At 42.3% G+C, this 19,193-nt stretch overlaps 1 protein-coding gene across 3 annotated transcripts in view; it reads left to right on the top strand.

The window, feature by feature from the left end:
* Positions 1-19,193, top strand: part of GAB3 (GRB2 associated binding protein 3) — an 80,038-nt gene that overhangs the window by 45,029 nt on the left and 15,816 nt on the right. For all 3 annotated transcript variants that reach the window (XM_057495821.1, XM_036923541.2, XM_036923542.2), the window contains exons 5-8: positions 12,957-13,012; positions 13,370-13,589; positions 14,736-14,817; positions 15,920-16,022. In XM_057495821.1, the coding sequence (XP_057351804.1) occupies positions 12,957-13,012; positions 13,370-13,589; positions 14,736-14,817; positions 15,920-16,022 (461 nt within the window). The remainder of the gene's footprint in view (positions 1-12,956; positions 13,013-13,369; positions 13,590-14,735; positions 14,818-15,919; positions 16,023-19,193) is intronic.

Here is a 19,193-nt window from a genome sequence, read left to right on the forward strand (position 1 = left end):
TTGTCCATTCAGGACAGAGATACTTATTATCTCCAGAAAGCTGTTTTTGGTCATTTAGGTCACAAGAGAGAACTTGACAAGCATCAAACCTAATGGCTTGGGGCTTGATGTTTTAGTAATATTGATTACCAGTTTGACAGGATAACCAGGAGTTCCTTCCCATTCTAGGGCTTCCTGTGAAATACAGTTAGAACGATAAAAGTTAACATTTTTAGGTTCTTTTTAGTTTCAGCCTTAAGGGTTGGTTCTTTTTAGTTTCAGCCTTAAGGGTTGGTTCGCCACCTGGGACACCTGCCAATTCTGTTTTGTCCCCAGATCCCCCAGTCAGTTTCTTTACTCTGGTGTAATGAGTCCAGCCCTTTCCAGCTGCCCTCACTGCAGTCTCCGCGGTCAGGAGCACTTGGGAGGGGCCTTCCCAGCTGCGCTGGAGTCCATCTTCTTTCCAGGATTTTACTAACACCAGGTCTCTAGGCTGGAAGCAGTGAGCGAAGAACTCAAGCGGGGGAGTCTGGGTGAGGAGTCCTTTCAGCTTGAGAGAAGATAAGTTAGAAGACATGGCTAGCACATATTCCATCTTTTTCAAGTAAACTTGCTTCATATTTTAAAATTTGAGCATCTATTAGCCAGTGCCCAGCCCACTGATTAAGTAAGCATGACCCGAACCTGGTGAGGAGTACTGACCATGAGGGTTCCTCCGAGTTAATTTCCTGCCCTCTTCCACCAGTAAGGCCATGGCTGCGATGGCCTGAACGCACTCAGTCCATCCTCAAGAGACAGGGTCCAGTAGTTTAGACATAAAGGCCACTGGTTGTTTCTTTCCTCCCCAGGCTTGGGTCAAAACCCTACAGAGAACCTTGTTCAACAGAAACAAATCAGTGAAATGGCTTCTCTAATGATGGGAGTGCCAGGACTGGGGTGGTGACTAAGGATTGCTTTCAATTTCTCTAGAATTTGCAGTTCCACTGGGTCCATTGGAGACGGTCTGGCTCTCCCTCTAACAATTTGAAATACAAGCTTCTAGCCTCTCTTCTAACACTTTTTGAGCTTCTCTCAGTAATTCTTCTCTAGGTTTTTCATTCCGTCTATCTAAATTCTGTAATTTCTTAGATATATCTGGCCAATTTTTGGTTACAAAATTGACTTTTAAAAGACCCTGTCCTACCTGAGCTTCTGGGCCAAGTCCTGAATACTTTCTCATCTGGTCCCTGAGTCTCTATGAAAATGCAGTTGGGCTTTCTTCCTTTTCTCATTGGACTTCAAACACCTTAGAAACATTTTGAGATCTTGGGGCCGATTCCCTAATTCCCTTTATAATTAGCCCTAGAAGATCCTGCATTTTTAAATCTATCCCCTAGATTATTATTATCCCATCTAGGGTCTACATTTGGGAACTTTTGTTCTGCTGACTGGACACCCTGGCTCGGTGGGTGCTTTTGTTCCCAAATGGACACAGCAGCTCTCCTGATTCCCCCCCTCACCACCAGGGAATGGGATATTCACAATGGACATCAGTTCAACCTAAGTATATATATTAGGTCCCAGGAATTGATCCAGTGGGCCCACTAGGCCAAGGGGATCTTCTAGCAATGCTTAAAACTTCTCACCTCAGTACCCGTGAGGGGAGCATTAACAAATTTCCCCTTGTCCTAGTGGGACCTCTCTCAATGGAAATGTCTTGGGATTCCTGGTGGACTCCCCAGAAGGCAAGGGGAAACTAAGTCCTTCTTACATTAAATCCAGGGAGAGGAAATCCTGGGGCAAAATACCTCTAAAAACTGAAATTGAAGGGAGAAATACAGTTTAAAATCTATTTACTACTCAGAAGCTGCAGTCTGGGGCTGTTTCTCTTTCAGGCTTCAGCATCAGCCAAAAACCGGCCCTCCCCCTCCCCTCTCAGGTACGGGTAAGCCCCCTCCCTTGCGCCCAGGTAATTACCCATTGATATGGAGATGAATTTCTCTCCACCCCTGAGGAAAGATGCAAGTGCACTAAAGCCATACTTCTTTCCACCTCTGAACGCCTGTTGATATGAGAAATGAGTGGGGTGGGAAGAGAAAAAGGCCAGGAAAGTCTACTAAAAAGACCCAGAGTTAATTAATTAAAGCTCAAAAAGAAAGGAGCAACTTGACCTGGAATGTTTCAATATTCCTCAGATAAAGGAGAGGGTCCCTCAGCATAGCCTGTCTTTATTATGTTAATCATACAGGCCCAGCCTCTTCTCTTTTTATTTTTAACTTTACTTATATGCTATTTTTTTTTCTTTCTGAACTCAAATAGTCTGCAATCCAGGCAACCAATTTAGCACGCAGGCGCAGCCGTAAACAATATAGCAAAAGGCAGGAAGGATTCCACCCCAAAGACTGCATTTTAACACCCAGGAGGTCAAGAAGCAAGACCCTCAACTTACTCATTAGCAAACAGACAATAACTCTGCCTCCCCTTGGAAGAAGGGCAGCCAGTCCTGATAAGCTCCCAAACCATGAAGCTGCCATCCTGGGAGGGGACTAAAAGCAGTAAATTTCTTGGGTTAAGCTAATTTTGCAGAATTACCCAGAGGACTGATAAGAAACAATGTCTCATCAAAGATACTTGAGACCACCTAACAAGTCTACACCTTCAGGTGCCGGCCACACTCCTAAAGAATCCTTAAAAAGGGAACCCCCCACCCCTGGGGCGCTCCTCTCTGCGAGGCCACCAGCACCCTCAAAGTGCACAACCTTTTAACTTAAAACTTTCTCTCTCCAACCTCCCAGGGCGCCCCTCCCTCCTGAGGCGGCCTCACTTTTTCTCTCCAGGAGTAACTCCAAACAAAACTCTCACTCCGCCTCACTGTCATGTCTCCGCCTCTCAACTCTCGGCTGTGGCGGGGAAAGGGACCGAGGAAAACACACAACGCTCTCCCAACACCAGGGCTTGTCCTGGGAGGTCTCTTGTAGTTCCTCCTCCCTAGCTTTCCCTTCCCTGGTGTTGAGGGGAAATAGGGGAAGCGCCCTTGGTAACCAACAGATTCTTCAGGTGAACTGGAGGCTTTATTACCATCAAAAAATAAGTCAAACCTGGCAAAGCCAGTTTTCATCTGATCTAACTTTAATCCAGACAAAACAGCAAAATTTGATCATCTTCTGTTTGTCCTTAACCCGGTACAGGAGGCGTCCCCCCAGAACCGTAACCTTCACCCCAGCAGGCTATCTGGGGGAATTCCAAGGGAGCTCATCTGGTTCCCTTTCTCTGCTTCCCTAGGCCTAGAATTTTTATTTCCCATCCTTCAAGAGGTCCCTGTGTCAGATCCCTGTGTACTCAACCCCCCATAATGGAAATTTCTTGCACACACCCCGAGATTACACATCTCAGCCACACACACTCGACCTCTGAAAAATGCCCAACCACCAAGGCAGTACTTATAACCCAATTTTCCCACCTTGGCTCGTACACGAGGTTGCCTGGTTGCCGCGGTGCCTGCGTTTCCTCCCCTGCGTCAGGCACGCTGTCTCCGCACAACAGTCTCGGGTCTCCCCTTGGCTTCCGTGTGAAGGTGAGACGCCCAGACACAGCGGGCCGCTCAAAGACGGGCGGGACGCGTCTTCCCACTCCGCTTGGGCCCCCACCTCACACAGGCAAGAGGATCCCGGACGAGCCCCCAAATTGTGAGAAACACTCACTGGTCCAAGCTCAATAAGTGGACACGGAGACAAAGAGAACAGCGGAGCGAGGCTTTAATGACGGTCTTGCAAGATCGGGGGTCTGGTGGGCAGGCACACCTGGGGAGTTTGGCGCCAATAATTTATCTCCTAGCATGCGAGTCCCTCCCCTGGTTCCTCACTGGCTGACTACTACAGGGTTCACAGGCTTCCCCGGACGTCGCCTAAGCCAGTTAAATCTTTTTTACATTTGTCTTAATTTTATTGGTAGGTTGAAAAAACTCAAACAGGTATCGCCAGGCCCTTATCAATTCCCCCACCCCCACTCCCAGCCCGAGCAGCTTCCACCACGTGGCCCTTTGTTAATACCTTACTGTTAAAATGTTAAACATCCCAGTGGGAATAAATCACATTTAGGTTTTATACTCTTTCCTAACACATTAGTCCACATGTTTATCATTTTTAGTGCTCTTTATTTCTTCCTGTGGTTTTGAGTTACAATCTGTTGTCATCACTTTGCTGTGATATAGCTCTATTCTCCACTACTCTATTATCAAATATATTATATCTTTATGTTTTATAGTCCCCAAAATACAGTTTTATAATTATTGTTTTATGCAGTGGTCTTTTAAAGCAGTTAAGAGAAGAAATGCTTGTATTGTCTTTTATGTTTACGTACGTGATTCTCTTTAACAGTACCCATTATTTTTTGGTAAGGATTTACATTACCATCTGGAATCATTTCCTATCAGCTTGTATGAGACTTCCTTTAGTATTTGTTGTAAGGAAGGTCTGCTAGCAATAAATTCTTTCAATCTTTGTTTATCTGGGAGTGTTTTTATTTCACCTTCATTTTTGAAATATAGTTTTGCAGGATGTCAGATTCTTTTTTGACAGATTTTTCGCATTGAGCGTTTTGAATATATAATTCTGTTACATTTCTGATGAATAGTCTGCTATTAGATCTTATTGCAGTTCTCTTGTCCATGAAGAACTGGTTTTCTCTTACTGCACTTGAGAGTTCTTCTTTGCCTTTGATGTGTTTGACTATGATGTGTCAACAATTTGACTATTATGTGTTTCTGTATCGATGTGTTTGTCTTTATCTTACTTGGAGTTCATCGAGCTTCTTAGATACATAGATGATTAATGTTACTGATCGAATTTGGGAAGAAGCGTTGAACCATTATTTCCTCACAAAAATTTTATGCCCCCTTTTTTTGAGCCCTTGTGGATAGGACTCATTCTTGGTACTTTCCTTTAGCCTGGTCCCACCTTCATGGTATCATAAATTCCTTAAACTATGACATTAATGCAGCAGTTTCTCTGTATTTGTGTTGTTTGGTGCTTTCAGTAGGCATCTGGTAATGGAAAGGGAGTTAGGGGCCTTTGTTGTTTGTTCACATATGCAAACTGCACACTCTGTTAACACCCATAATGATTTCTAGGACTTGGTCATCACTGTCTGTGTCCAGGCACTGTTCTCAGTCCTTTACATGGTAACAAGTAGTCAATTGCAGGGAATTAAAAATAGTATGATTTCAGAGCAACTTTTAATCAGTACTTCTGCAGCCTTCAAGACAAGCAAGCATATTTATCTATGTCTATACATGTAGATAGATAGTCCTCAGTTTGTGATGGTTTGACATGATTTTTTTTATTAAGGTATCGTTGATACACAATCTTATGCTCAGGTTTCACATGAGCAACATTGTGGTTACTACATTCCCCCCTATTATCAACTCCCCACCCCGCTCCATTACAGTCACTGTCCGTCAGTGTACTAAGATGCTATAGAGTCACTACTTGTCTTCTCTGTACTATACTACCTTCCCCGTGCCCTCCCTACATTATGTGTGCTAATCATAATGCCCCCCTTTCCCCCTTCTCTGTCCCTTCCCGCCCATCCTCCCCAGTCCCTTTTCCTTTGGTAACTGTTAGTCCATTCTTGGGTTCTGTGAGTCTGCTGCTGTTCTGTTCCTTCAGTTTTTTCTTTGTTCTTATACTCCACAGATGAGTGAAATTATTTGGTACTTGTCTTTCTCCACCTGGCTTATTTCACTGAGCATAATACCCTCTAGTTCCATCCATGTTGTTGCAAATGGTAGGATTTGTTTCTTTTTTATGGCTGAATAGTATTCCATCATGTATATGTACCACCTCTTCTTTATCCATCTACTGATGGACACTTAGGTTGCTTCCATATCTTGGTTATTGTAAATAGTGCAATAATAAACATAGAGGTACTTATGTGTTTTTGAATCAGTGATCTTGTTTTCTTCAGGTAAATTCCTAGGAGTGGAATTCCTGGGTCAAATGGTATTTCTATTTTTAGGTTTTTGAGGAATGTCCATACTGCTTTCCACAATGGTTGAACTAATTTACATTCTCACCAGCAGTGTAGGAGGGTTCCCCTCTCTCCACAACCTTGCCAACATTTGTTGTTGTTTGTATTTTGGATGTTGGCCCTCCTTACTGATGTCAGGTGATATCTCACTGTGGTTTTAATTTGCATTTGTCTGATGATTAGGGATGTGGAGCATCTTTTCATGTGCCTGTTGGCCATCTGAATTTCTTCTTTGGAGAAGTGTCTGTTCAGCTCCTCTGCCCATTTTTTAATTGGATTATTTGCTTTTGTTGATGTGCATGAGTTCTTTATATATTTTGGGTGTCAACCCCTTATCGGATCTGTCATTTATGAATATATTCTCCCATACTGTAGGATGTCTTTTTGTTCTATTCATGGTGTCCTTTGCAGTACAGAAGCTTTTTAGTTTGATATAGTCCCACTTGTTCATTTTTGCTTTTGTTTCCCTTGCCCCGGGAGATATGTTCATGAAGAAGTTGCTCATGTTTATGTCCAAGAGAGTTTTGCCTACATTTTTTTCTAAGAGTTTTATGGTTTCATGACTTATATTCAGGTCTTTGATCCATTTTGAGTTTACTTTGTGTATGGGGTTAGACAATAATCCAGTTTCATTCTCTTGCATGTAGCTGTCCAGTTTTGCCAACACCAGCTGTTGAAGAGGCTGTCATTTCCGCATTGTTTGTTCATGGCTCCTTTTTCGTATATTAATTGGCCATATGTGCTTGGGTTAATATCTGGACTCTCCACTCTGTTCCACTGGTCTGTGGGTCAGTTCTTGTGCCAGTACCAAATTGTCTGGATTACTATGGCTTTGTAGTAGAGCTTGAAGTTGAGGAGCATAATTCCCCCCACTTTATTCTTCCTTCTCAGGTTTGCTTTGGCTATTTAGGGTCTTTTGTGGTTCCATATGAATTTTAGAACTATTTTCTCTAGTTCGTTGAAGAATGCTGTTGGTATTTTGATAGGAATTGCATTGAATCTGTAGATTGCTTTAGGCAAGATGGCCATTTTGACAATATTAATTCTTCCTATACACGAGCACGGCATGTGTTTCCATTTATTGGTATCTTCTTTAATTTCTTTCATGAGTGTCTTGTAGTTTTCAGAGCATAGGTCTTTCACTTCCTTGGTTAGGTTTATTCCTAGGTATTTTATTCTTTTTGATGCAACTGTGAATGGAATTGCTTTCCTGATTTCTCTCTCTGCTAGTTCATTGTTAGTGTACAGGAAATGAACAGATTTCTGTGTATTAATTTTGTATCCTGCAACTTTGCTGAATTCAGATATTAGATATAGTAGTTTTGGAGTGGATTCCTTAGGGTTTTTTATGTACAATATCATGTCATCTGCAAACAGGGACAGTTTGACTTCTTCCGTTCCAATCTGTATACCTTTTATTCCTTTGTGTTGTCTGATTGCTGTGGCTAGGACCTCCAGAACTATGTTAAATAAAAGTGGGGAGAGTGGGCATCCCTGTCTTATTCCCGATCTTAAAGGAAAGGCTTTCAGCTTCTCGCTGTTAAGTATAATGTTGGCTGTGGGTTTGTCATATATGGCCTTTATTATGTTGAGGTACTTGCCCTCTATACCCATTTTGTTGAGAGTTTTTATCATGAATGGATGTTGAATTTTGTCAAATGCTTTCTCAGCATCTATGGAGATGACCGTGTTATTTTTGTCCATCTTTTGTTGATATAATGGATGATATTGGTGGATTTTCGAATGTTGTACCATCCTTGCATCCCTGGGATGAATGTATTTGATCATGATGTATGATCCTCTTGACGTATTTTTGAATTTGATTTGCTAATATTTTGTTGAGTGTTTTTGCATGTGTGTTCATCAGGGATATTGGTCTGTAGTTTTCTCTTTTTGTGGTATCTTTGCCTGGTTTTGGTGTTAAGGTGATGCTGACCTCATAGAATGAGTTTGGAAGTATTCTCTCCTCTTCTATTTTTTGGAAAACTTTAAGGAGAATGGGTATTAGGTCTTCACTAAATGATTGATAAAATTCAGCGGTGAAGCCATCTGGTCCAGCAGTTTTGTTCTTAGTTAGGTTTTTAATTACCAGTTCAATTTCATTGCTAGGAATTGGTCTGTTCAGATTTTCTGTTTCTTTCTGGGTCAGCCTTGGAAGGTTGTATTTTTTTAGAAAGTTGTCCATTTCTTCTAGGTTATCCAATTTGTTACCATATAATTTTTCATAGTATTCTCTAATAATTCTTTGTATTTCCGCGGTGTCTGTAGTGGTTTTTCCCTTCTCATTTCTGATTCTGTTTATGTGAGTAGACTCTCTTTTTTTCTTGATAAGTCTGGCTAGGAGGTTATCTATTTTGTTTATTTTCTCAATGAACCAGCTCCTGCTTTCATTGATTCTTTCTATTGTTTTATTCTTCTCGATTTTATTTATTTCTGCTCTAGTCTTTATTATATCCCTCCTTCTACTGACTTTGGACCTCATTTGTTCGTCTTTTTCTAGTTTTGTTAATTGTGAGTTTAGATTGCTCATATGGGTTTGTTCTTCTTTCCTGAGGTAGGCCTGTATTGCAATATACTTTCCTCTTAGCACGGTCTTCGCTGTGTCCCACAGATTTTGCTGTGTTGAATTATTGTGGTCATTTGTCTCCATATATTGCTTGATATCTATTTTTGTTTGGTCAGTGGTTGGTCCATTGGTTATTTAGGAGCATGTTGTGAAGCCTCCATGTGGTTGTGAGATTTTTCATTTTCTTTGCATAATTTATTTCTAGTTTCATACCTTTGTGGTCTGAGAAACTGGTTGGTACCATTTCAATCTTTTTGAATTTACTGAGGCTGTTTTTGTGGTCTAGTATATGATCTGTTCTTGAAAATGTTCCATGTGCACTTGAGAAGAATGTGCATTCTGCTGCTTTTAGGTGTAGAGTTCTGTAGATGTCTGTTAGGTCCATCTGTTGTAATGTGTTGTTCAGTGTCTCTGTGTCCTTACTTATTTTCTGTCTGGTTGATCTGTCCTTCAGAGTGAGTGGAGTGTTGAAGTCTAGAATGAATGCATTGCATTCTGTGTCCCCTTTTAATTCAGTTATTATTTGTTTCACATATTTAGGTGCTCCTGTGTTGGGTGCCTAGATATTTATAATGGTTATATCTTCTTGTTGGATTGACCCCTTTATCATTATGTAATGTCCTTCTTTGTCTCTTGTGACTTTCTTTGTTTTGAAGTCTGTTTTGTCTGATAGAAGTACCACAACTCCTGCTTTTTTCTCTCTGTTAGTTGCATGAAATATCTTTTTCTATCCTTTCACTTTTAGTCTATGTATGTCCTTGGGTTTAAAGTGAGTCTCTTCTAGACAGCATATAGATGGGTCTTGTTTTTTTATCCATTCAGTGACTCTGTGTCTTTTGATTGGTGCATTCAGTCCATTTACATTTAGGATGATTATTGATAGGTATGTACTTATTGCCATTGCAGGCTTTAGATTCATGGTTACCAAAGGTTCAAGGGTAACTTCCTTACTATCGAAGAGTTTAACTTAACTCACTTAATATGCTATTACAAACACAACCTAAAGGTTCTTTTTTATCCCCCTCCTTTTTCTTCCTCCTCCATTATTTATGTACTAGGTATCATGTTCTGTACTCTTTGTCTATCCCTTGATTGACTTTGGGGGTAATTTAATTTTGCATTAGCTTAGTAATTAATTGTTCTACTTTCTTTACTATGGTTTTATTACCTCTGATGACAGCTATTCAACCTTAGGAACACTTCCATCTATAGCAGTCCCTCCAAAATACACTGTAGAGACAGTTTGTAGGCAGTAAATTCTCTCGGCTTTGGCTTATCTGGAAGTTGTTTAATCCCTCTTTCATATTTAAATGATAATCTTGCTGGATAATGTAATCTTGGTTCCAGGCCCTTTTGCTTCATTGCATTAAATACATCATGCCACTCCCTTATGGCCTGTAAGGTTTCTGCTGAGAAGTCTGATGGTAGCCTGATGGGCTTTCCTTTGTATGTGGTCTTATTTCTTTCTCTGACTGCTTTTAATAGTCTGTCCTTATCCTTGATCTTTGCCGTTTTAATTACTATGTGTCTTGGTGTTGTCTTCCTTGGGTCCCTTGTGTTGGGAGATCTGTGGATCTCCATGGCCTGAGAGACTATCTCCTTTCCCAGATTGGGGTAGTTTTCAGCAATTACCTCCTCAAAGACACTTTCTGTCCCTTTTTCTGTCTCTTCTTCTGGTACCCCTATAATGCAAATATTGTTCCATTTGAATTGGTCACACATTTCTCTCAATATTCTTTCATTGTTAGAGATTCTTTTTTCTCTCTGTGCCTAAGCTTCTTTGTATTCCTCTTCTCTAGTTTCTATTTCATTCATTGTCTCCTCCACCACATCTAATCTGCTTTCAATACCCTCCATTGTGCTCTTCAATGACTGGATCTCTGACCAGAATTCATTCCTGAGTTCTTGAATATCTTTCCATTACCTCCATGAGCATGTTAATGATTTTTATTTTGAAATCCCTTTCAGGAAGATTCTTGAGGTCGATTTCATTGGAATCTTTCTCAGGTGTTGTATTCATAATTTTACTCTGGACCAGGTTCCTTTGGCATTTCGTATTTGTATATGGCACCCTCTAGTGCCCAGAAGCTCCAGTCTCTGGAGTTGCTCAGCCCCTGAAGCAATGTTGGTGGTTGCAGGGGATCGGTATTGGTGCCTGGGGGAGGAAAGAGTTGTTTCCTGTTTCCCGGCTGCTATTCCTGTCTCCACTGCCTGAACCAGTGGGCCGAGCACACAGGTATAAGCCTCTATGCTTTGCGTTTGTAGTTGCTGTGGACAGATCTTCCCTCTGGCTGGCCTAATGCCAGGGTAGGGTTTGCTGGTTTGCAAGCCAGGTGGGGCTGGCCGGGGAAAGGCGCAGTAGGCTGTGTATCATGGAGGGGGTCCCTGGAGCTGTGTAGCCAGCCAGGGAGCTGGAGCACCTGGAAATTGTGAAAGCTCCCAACCTGCTGGGCAGAGTGCACCCGGACAATTTTGTTAACCTGTCCTTTCTCCTGAGCAGTAAGCTCTGTGCCATCCTTGCCCGTTTAGCAGCCCTCTTGCTAAGGGCTTCCTTGTTAGGATGTCTCTCAGACTGCCCGTCTTTCTTTTGTCCCAGAGCAGCCAGATATGGATCCCTGCTTTCCACAAGCAGCTGGAATCTCAGTCTCTCCAGGAATTCTGCCTGTCTTAGCTTTCCAATCCCCTAGTCACAGGAGTACCATGCAAGCACCATGAAATGTAGGTTTGTGCTCCCAGAGCAGATCTCCGGAGCTAGGTATTCAGCAGTCCCAAGCCTTCCACTCCCTCCCTGCTCCGTTTCTCTTTCTCCCGCTGGTGAGCTGGGGTGGGGGAGGGGCTCGGGTCCTGCCGGGCCACAGCTTTGGTACATTGCCCTGTTCCGTGAGGTCTGCTCTTTTCTCCAGGTGTATGCAGTCTGGTGCAGTCCTCTTTCCTGGTGCTCTTTCAGGATTAGTTGTATTAATTATATTTCAATATTATATGCAGTTTTAGGAGGAAGCCTCTCTCTAAGCTCTCACGCCACCATCTTTAATCCTCTCATTGCCAATGTTTTTTTCTAAGAGTTTTGTGGTTTCATGCCTTACATTCAGGTCTTTGATCCATTTTGAGTTTACTTTTGTGTATGGAGTTAGACAATGATCCAGTTTTATCCTCTTGCACGTAGCTGTCCAGTTTTGCCAACACCAGCTGTTGAAGAGGCTGTCATTTCCCCACTGTATATCTATGGCTCCTTTTTCGTATATTAATTGACCATATATGCTTGGGTTTATATCTGGGCTCTCTAGTCTGTTCCATTGGTCTATGGGTCTGTTCTTGTGCCAGTACCAAATTGTCTTGATTACTGTGGCTTTGTAGTAGAGCTTGAAGGTGGAGAGCGTGATCCCCCCTGCTTTATTTGTTCAATACAGTACATGAGATATCAGCAGTCTATTTTCAGAGAGGCTTTGTGTTAGATGATTTCCCCCAACTGCAGGCTCATGTTAAGTGTTCTGAGCATGTTTAAGGCAGGCAAGGTATGGTCAGATGTTCAGGCAGTTAGGTGCCTTAAATGTATTTTTGAGTTAGGATATATTCAATTATAATGTTCATCAGGACATATCTGATAAAGTAAGTTGGGGAAGACCTTTGTATAATACATACTGATAATTTCATTCATCTGTATCACATCTTTCTGAGCTTGGAGTTACTCTCTTCCCTTAAGATGATGTTGACTCTCTTTCTCAGTGGCAATCATAGTTTTCACATCTCTAAGTTCTTGGGGGACACTTTGTTCTGGTCTGCATTGTTGGCCATTTTCTCCCTCCTTGGGCTTTTATGGCACCAGGCCCATCCACCCTGACTTTCCTGATTACTCTGTGGTTGCTCTTTCTGGATGAGCCAGTTCTCATCTTCCTGCTCTTTGAGTATTGGGATTCTCTAGGGTTTTGTTCTTAAAAATCTGTTCACACTTGCAACCATGATAATATCATCTACTGTTGTGGTTTTGACTGCCATCTGTAAGCTGGTAATTACCCAGAATTATATGTCATTTGTCTAGGCCTGTATTTCTTGCTGCCCTCTGGAGATCTCTTTAAATTCATCAACTATTTAAAAATTTTCTGTCACACTACTTGTCATATCCACCTGACACGTTTCTAACCATTTATTAATCCAGTGTTCCTCTCTCTCCATGCCTATACCTGAAGCATCATATAGAAAATTCTTCAAAATCTGCTCGGATTTCTGTCTGTTGGGGAATGTATTCTGATGCCCAACTAAACTAAATAACAAGCTTTGCATATAGAAAGTGTTACACTTCCCTATCTCTCCAGAGCTGAGCACAGGGCCTGAGATGTATAGGGACTTGGACCCTAGCTTCAGTTGATGTTGTCCTGCATTTCTCACCAGCTTGGCTTGTTTTTTGCAGCTGATGTAGAAGGCCAATCCTTAAGACACCGAGACAAGCGGCTTAGTTTAAATTTGGTAAGTTTGATGCTTGAGTTCTTTTCAGCCTCAGCTTTACCAAAAATAGCTTAACCTATGTATGTTCCCTTGAACTGTTTTGAGACTAAGCACTCTGAATCTCTGAATCCGCCTTAAGGCTTGAACTTGTCTGGGAAGTACTGAACTTAGTCTTCTATAAGGACCCTGCCAGTTCTGATGCTTGACTCAGGGTAGTTACTTCACATGTCACAGTATACTTAGAGCATTTGTATAAATTCTTGACCCTTCATCTTCCAGCAAGTCCCAGGGTAGAGCTGGAGTTAGAGGCTTTTCTGACTTTACTAAGGAAGTTTAGAGTTATTCTTTGATCATTTGCAACTGAAGCCCTCTGTGTAGCCATGCAGGTTCTCCCCAGTGCACCCCACAGCCTCGGCCAGTGTTGAAGACAGCTACGTGCCCATGGGCCCCCAGGCCACTGCCTCTGGTCTTGGACCTCACTTCAGCCCTAATGACTACATCCCAATGAGCTCAGGAAGCATCCCAAGCCCATTGTCTGAGCTGCCTGCAGACCTGGAGCCACCCCCAGTGAATAGAGATCTCAAGCCTCAGAGGAAACGTAAGTCACTTGAGCAGGCCTACTGTGCAGGAGAGGGGAGCAAGGTCCTGGTGGCCATGTGGGAAAGCTTCCTTCCTGACCTGCTCTGGGGAGGAAGCACTAGAGAAACCATCCCAGAGGGCCATGAAGCATAGGAGGAAGGAGAAGTGGCTTGGATTCAGTGGGAAGGCCTGGGTACTTATAGGCACATATGTCCTGCAAAGCCGAGTTCACTCCAGAGGGCTCATCTTTGTCTGCTTCCTTAGCAGAGGCCCAGAAATAAGTGATGATGGGTAGGAATGGAATGTACCTGGCATCTCTTCATTTAAATAGTGCTTGAATGTAAGATCGCAGGTGGCGCCTTCTGTAAAGCAGTGAAGAATGACCTTTGACGCTAATCCTTGAATGTCAGACCTGGTCATATGTGTCACTGTCCTGTGCATGCCTATCAGCAGAGGTGTTTGGGGTTGCAAGAGTCCTTGGAGCATCTGCATTACTGTCCAACAGCTTTTCTGGTCGTCTAAGCAGCATGGATGGAAGGGGAGAAAGGCAAAGAGGGAAAGAAGCAAAGCACGTCTCTCCTGGGAAACTGATTGGGCAGCAGGAGAATCACTGTCCTACGCCCTGGTGATAATGGAGGGAAGTTCAGCAGTCTCTGCCCATAGAAAGAAATACAAAATCTGGTCCAGGCAGTGGCTGCTGATGTGGGGAAAGATCGGATGCCAACCGCTGCTCTAGATGCCAAGGCTACTGCAGTGAACAGAAAAGGCCTGTCCTCCCAGAACACAGTCTAGATCTAAACCAGATAATCACAGATAAATGCATCTTTGCAAACTGGGGGGAGTGTTGTGAAGGGTAAGTACAGGAACTCATGAGCCCATGATGTGGGGGCTGATGTTATCTGGAGGTCAAAGAAGACCTTCCTCAGCAGGGGATATTGAGCTGAGATCCAAAGATGACCAACCAAGAAGATGGGGACTGACTGGGTCCTGCCTGTGGTAGCATTTCCTTGAGGTCAGAGACTTTCATTTGTTGTATTCACACAGTGCTCCTAGCACCTAGAACTGCCTGACATAGAGTGAGTAATCAATAAATGGATATTAACTAGAGACGTATCACCCTGAACTCCTGAGAACTAACCATACTGGATATTCTGTTATCCTGTAGCACGGCCACCTCCTCTGGATCTGAGAAACCTGTCCACCATCCGGGAGCACACATCTCTAACCAGGTCCTGCACTGTGCCTTGGTAAGTCTTTGATTGCACAAGGGGGCCTTATCCAGCATAGATTCTCTCAGTCTTAGGCCCCTTTGATTAATTGTAGTTGAAGTCCACTTGATCTAGCTTAAACCAAAGGAGAGATGGGTTTATTATCTTGGGCCACAAGTGTGTTTTAGATTACATGGAAAGGAATAGAACTGAATCTCTGGGGATACGGGAATCAAGAACTAGGGTGCTGCTGAGAACCCAGTGAATCCTCTCCATCTCTCTTGGCTTCTCCTCACTTTTGCTCATTGCTCTTTCTTTGGGGAACTCCTTTCTCAGTTACACAGTCTTCATGTCCAGAGATAGCTATAACATAGATCCTGAGCTTGTTTATTTACATGCTGCAATTCCAGTACCAACAAAGACAGCCTCTTTTTAAATCACAATTCACATCTCTTGGCAGGGGGAATTTTCCTGACCCAGCCTGAATGAAATCAGCTATGGCCCAGGGGGAGGGGCCAGTAGTACCGACTTGGCTTCCAGAAGCCCAGCTTTGTGAATGTATCTGCACCTCCCAACTCACCTTTTAGAACATAGATTTTCAGAGTCCTGAGCCGGACCCAAGAGTTTCTTGGTTAACGCTAAATGCCACAGGACATAATTACTTTGTAAAGCAAAATTCTGCAATCAGCTGTATTTCCAGCCAAGGTTACAGAGACATTCAGCCTATGCTTCTGTCTCAGGAGTAGGATGAACATTGGTGTGCAGTCTTGTTCTCAACCATCAAAGGAATGATCAAACTTCCTTACTTCTCCTGGTTACTTTGACTGGAAACAAAAGCACCCCAAATTTTGTTTTTGTTTTCCTAAATGACACGATGCCTTGGTCTGTTTCTAGAAAACTTGTGAGCTGTGTCACGTGGAGAGCCTAGAAAAAAGTAGCCTTTGAGAATTGGGGACCGTTTGCCCCAGGGTGGGCCAGATGCTGCCAGGTAGTCTCTACTGCTTTAGGAATTGCTCTGGCCAGAGGAAGTTGTATCTGAAAGAGAGGGCTGAAACCCCACAGAGGCCATGTCCAGTTCCTGGCTGGCTTTCAGAGCAGCTGTAAGACATTGCTTTGACCTCATCTGTATTTTTGTTCTTAGCAATCGAACCAGCTTTCTCTCTCCAGAAAGAAATGGTATTCATTCTGCAAGATTTTTTGCCCATTCTGTTTCCAGAGAAGAGGAAGAAAGCTACATCCAAATGGTAATACTGTATTTTTCACTATTCTCATTCTTCACCCCAGTCTGTATTCTTATGAGTTCATCATAAAGGAAACGTACTTACTTCAGAAAGCCCCATGCAATCTTAAAACAATCACTTCGTTGTAATACTGTGTCGCAGTGATTTCTAGACAGGGAACAAATTGATTTTGAAGCTGGTTTTCTTTCCTGCCACATTCAGCTCCTTGTACCATTTTGAGGTCACAGTATGTCAACAGTACCCAGGGCTGAGGCAGCAATTGAAGGATGAATCCCTAAAGTCCCACTGGAATGGGGGTAGAGTGTCCTGCGCTGTGGGTGTGTCTCAGTCTGTGGAGACTAGTATTATAGGGTCTTTCTGTAGACCTGTGAGGATAGAGGCCTGATAGCTCTGTCCTTTGATTAGCCATTTATACTTCAAGAATCCTAATCTATCCCTCCTAATCTCTGTTGGCCCTTCTATTCTCTTTACCTTGGATTCTTTTGAAAGAGTGGGCTCTTGAAGAGAGAGGTTTTCAGAACCTCTGGCAATTTTCAAGCACTTCAGCCAGAATTGTACCTATTTTGCAATTTAAAAATGTAGGGAACTCCAGAGAGAATCTGTTTTAACTATGAAATTTTGAAGAGAGATCTTAGAAGGACAGTAGTCAAGGCACTGACTATATATATACACTTTTGAGAAAACAATTCTGCCCTCCTATGCATGATGATAATAGGCAGTTAAAAATTCAAAAAACACTAATCTCCAGTGAAGCGGTGGTAATGAGATGCCTCATTTTGCCTTTCTGTTTGATAAAAATTGTGCCGTAAGTGCATTTAACCATATGCAGATGAAAGTGACTCATATGCAAATCTACCGTGATCTTCCCAATGTTTTTCACACTTAGTAATGGCCCTTGGGAAACTTCTAGAAGAAAACACTCTTATAAAGGATGCTGACCAGCTGTGCTCTGTCTCTAGAGAGCAGAAAAGGAAGTGAATTTATAACCTAATAGAAGCAAGTGCAGGGTTATTCCAGACACTAGCAGTTCGCTTCTGATCTTTCAGGTTGTTTCATTAACAATACAGTTAAGGATTGATTTCCTGCCTCAGTTTATAATCATTGTTTCTGTGCATTAATAGGCACTACTACACAGTAGATTAAGTAGGCCAAAGGAAGGTAGCTGTGAGGGAATCAGCAGATACGTGTGTGTAAAGGATATCTCATCTCATTCACTTGTGTTTTTTTAGCTTCAGTAATATGATAATTGCCAAATGACTTTGATTGACATTATTTCACTTGTTCCATGTAACCACACTGTATGGTGGACAGAACTAATATAATTTTATTTTGATTTTGCACATAATCATATGCATTAAATTGTTTTACTCCTTGAGGACAGGTTCTGATCTGAATGTAAACATTTAGGCCAGGGGCGAAAATACAAGTTTATTTAAGTCAGGTATCCTTCTTTATCCTGTACCAGGTTCCGGAGCATATGTCCTCTCCCCACTGTGCCTGTCCCTCCTGCTCGTGGCTGGGGTGGGGAAGGACTTGGGTCCCACTTGACTGCAGCTCTGCCCTTTGTCCCTTCTCTGTGTGGTCCTCTCTCAACGAGGCTGTAGGTGGCCTGTTATGCAGTCCTGAGGATGTTTTCAGAGTCAGTCGTTGCTCTCTTGCTGTGTACATGGGAGGCGGTTTTCACCTTGCCTTCCTACTCCACCATCTTTTCCACTCAGTAAACTGGAACATAAATGGAATTGTCTTTACATATTTTATGTCAGCTTTACTTTCTTTCAGCAATGTTTTGTAGTTTTCATGTACAAATTTGTCGTCTCCTTGCTTAAGTCTATTCCTAAATATCTTACTCTTTTTGATGCTATCGTAAATGAAATTGTTTTCTTAATTTCCTTCTCAGATTGCTAATTGTTAGTGTATAGAAATGCAACTGAATTTGGGGTGTTGGTTTTCTATCCTGCAGCCTTGCTGAATTTGTTTATTTTTTTGTTTATAAATTTTTTTTGCATGGAATCTAGTGTTTTCTACATATGAGACCATATTATCAGCAGATTATTTTGCTTTTTCTTTTACAATTTGGATGCCTTTTATTTCTTTTTATTGCCTAATTCCTTTGCTTAGAACTTGTAATACTTTGTTGAATAGAATTACAAAAGTGGATATCATTTTTTAATTCCTGATCTTGAGGGTCTTTTTTTTAACAGATTTTATGCAGACATAAATTTTCATTTCTCTAGGGCAGTGGTTCTTAACCCGGGGTGATTTAGCCTGCCAAAGGACATTTGGCAATGTCTAGAGGCAGTTTTGATTGCCACAACTTGAGGCAGAAGGGGTGGTAGCACCACCTACTGGCGTTTAGTGGGAAAAGTTCAGGGATGCAGTTGCACATTGTGCAATGCATAAGACAACCCCCCGCCGCCCAGCAAAGAATGATCTGGCCCCAAAAGTCAGTAGTGCCACTGTTGAAAAATCCTGCTCTTGGGTAAATACCCAGAAGTGACACTGCTGGGTCATTAGCTGTGTTTAACCTGTCATCAACTGTATGTTTAACTTTACAGGGTAATGCAAAATCTTTTCCATAGTGGCTGTACCTTTTGCACTCCCATCAACAATTTATGAGAGTTCCAGTTGCTCTACTGGAGCATACTTGGTATTGCAGGGTTTTTTTTTTTTTTTGAGAATAAGATTAGTTGTTTTTTTTGTTTTGTTTTGTTTTTTATTTTTTTGGTATCATTAATCTACAATTACATGAGGAACATTATGTTTACTAGACTCCCCCCATCATCAGGCCCCCCCACATACCCCATTACTTGTCTTCTCTGTGCTACACTGCCTTCCCCGTGCGCCCCCTACATTATGTGTGCTAATCATAATGCACCTTAATCCCCTTTTCCCTCCGTTCCCACCATCCCTCCCCAGTCCCTTTCCCTTTGGTAACTGTTAGTCCACTCTTGGGTTCTGTGAGTCTGCTGCTGTTTTGTTCCTTCAGTTTTTGCTTTGTTCTTATACTCCACAGATGAGTGAAATCATTTGGTACTTGTCTTTTTCCTCCAGACTTATTTCACTGAGCATAATACCCTCTAGCTCCATCCATGTTGTTGCAAATGGTAGGATTTATTTTCTTCTTATGGCTGAATAATGCTCCATTGTGTATATGTACTACATCTTCTTTATACA

The sequence above is a fragment of the Manis pentadactyla genome, chromosome X (genome assembly GCF_030020395.1).
Source record: "Manis pentadactyla isolate mManPen7 chromosome X, mManPen7.hap1, whole genome shotgun sequence".
In the NCBI taxonomy this organism is placed as follows: domain Eukaryota; kingdom Metazoa; phylum Chordata; class Mammalia; order Pholidota; family Manidae; genus Manis; species Manis pentadactyla.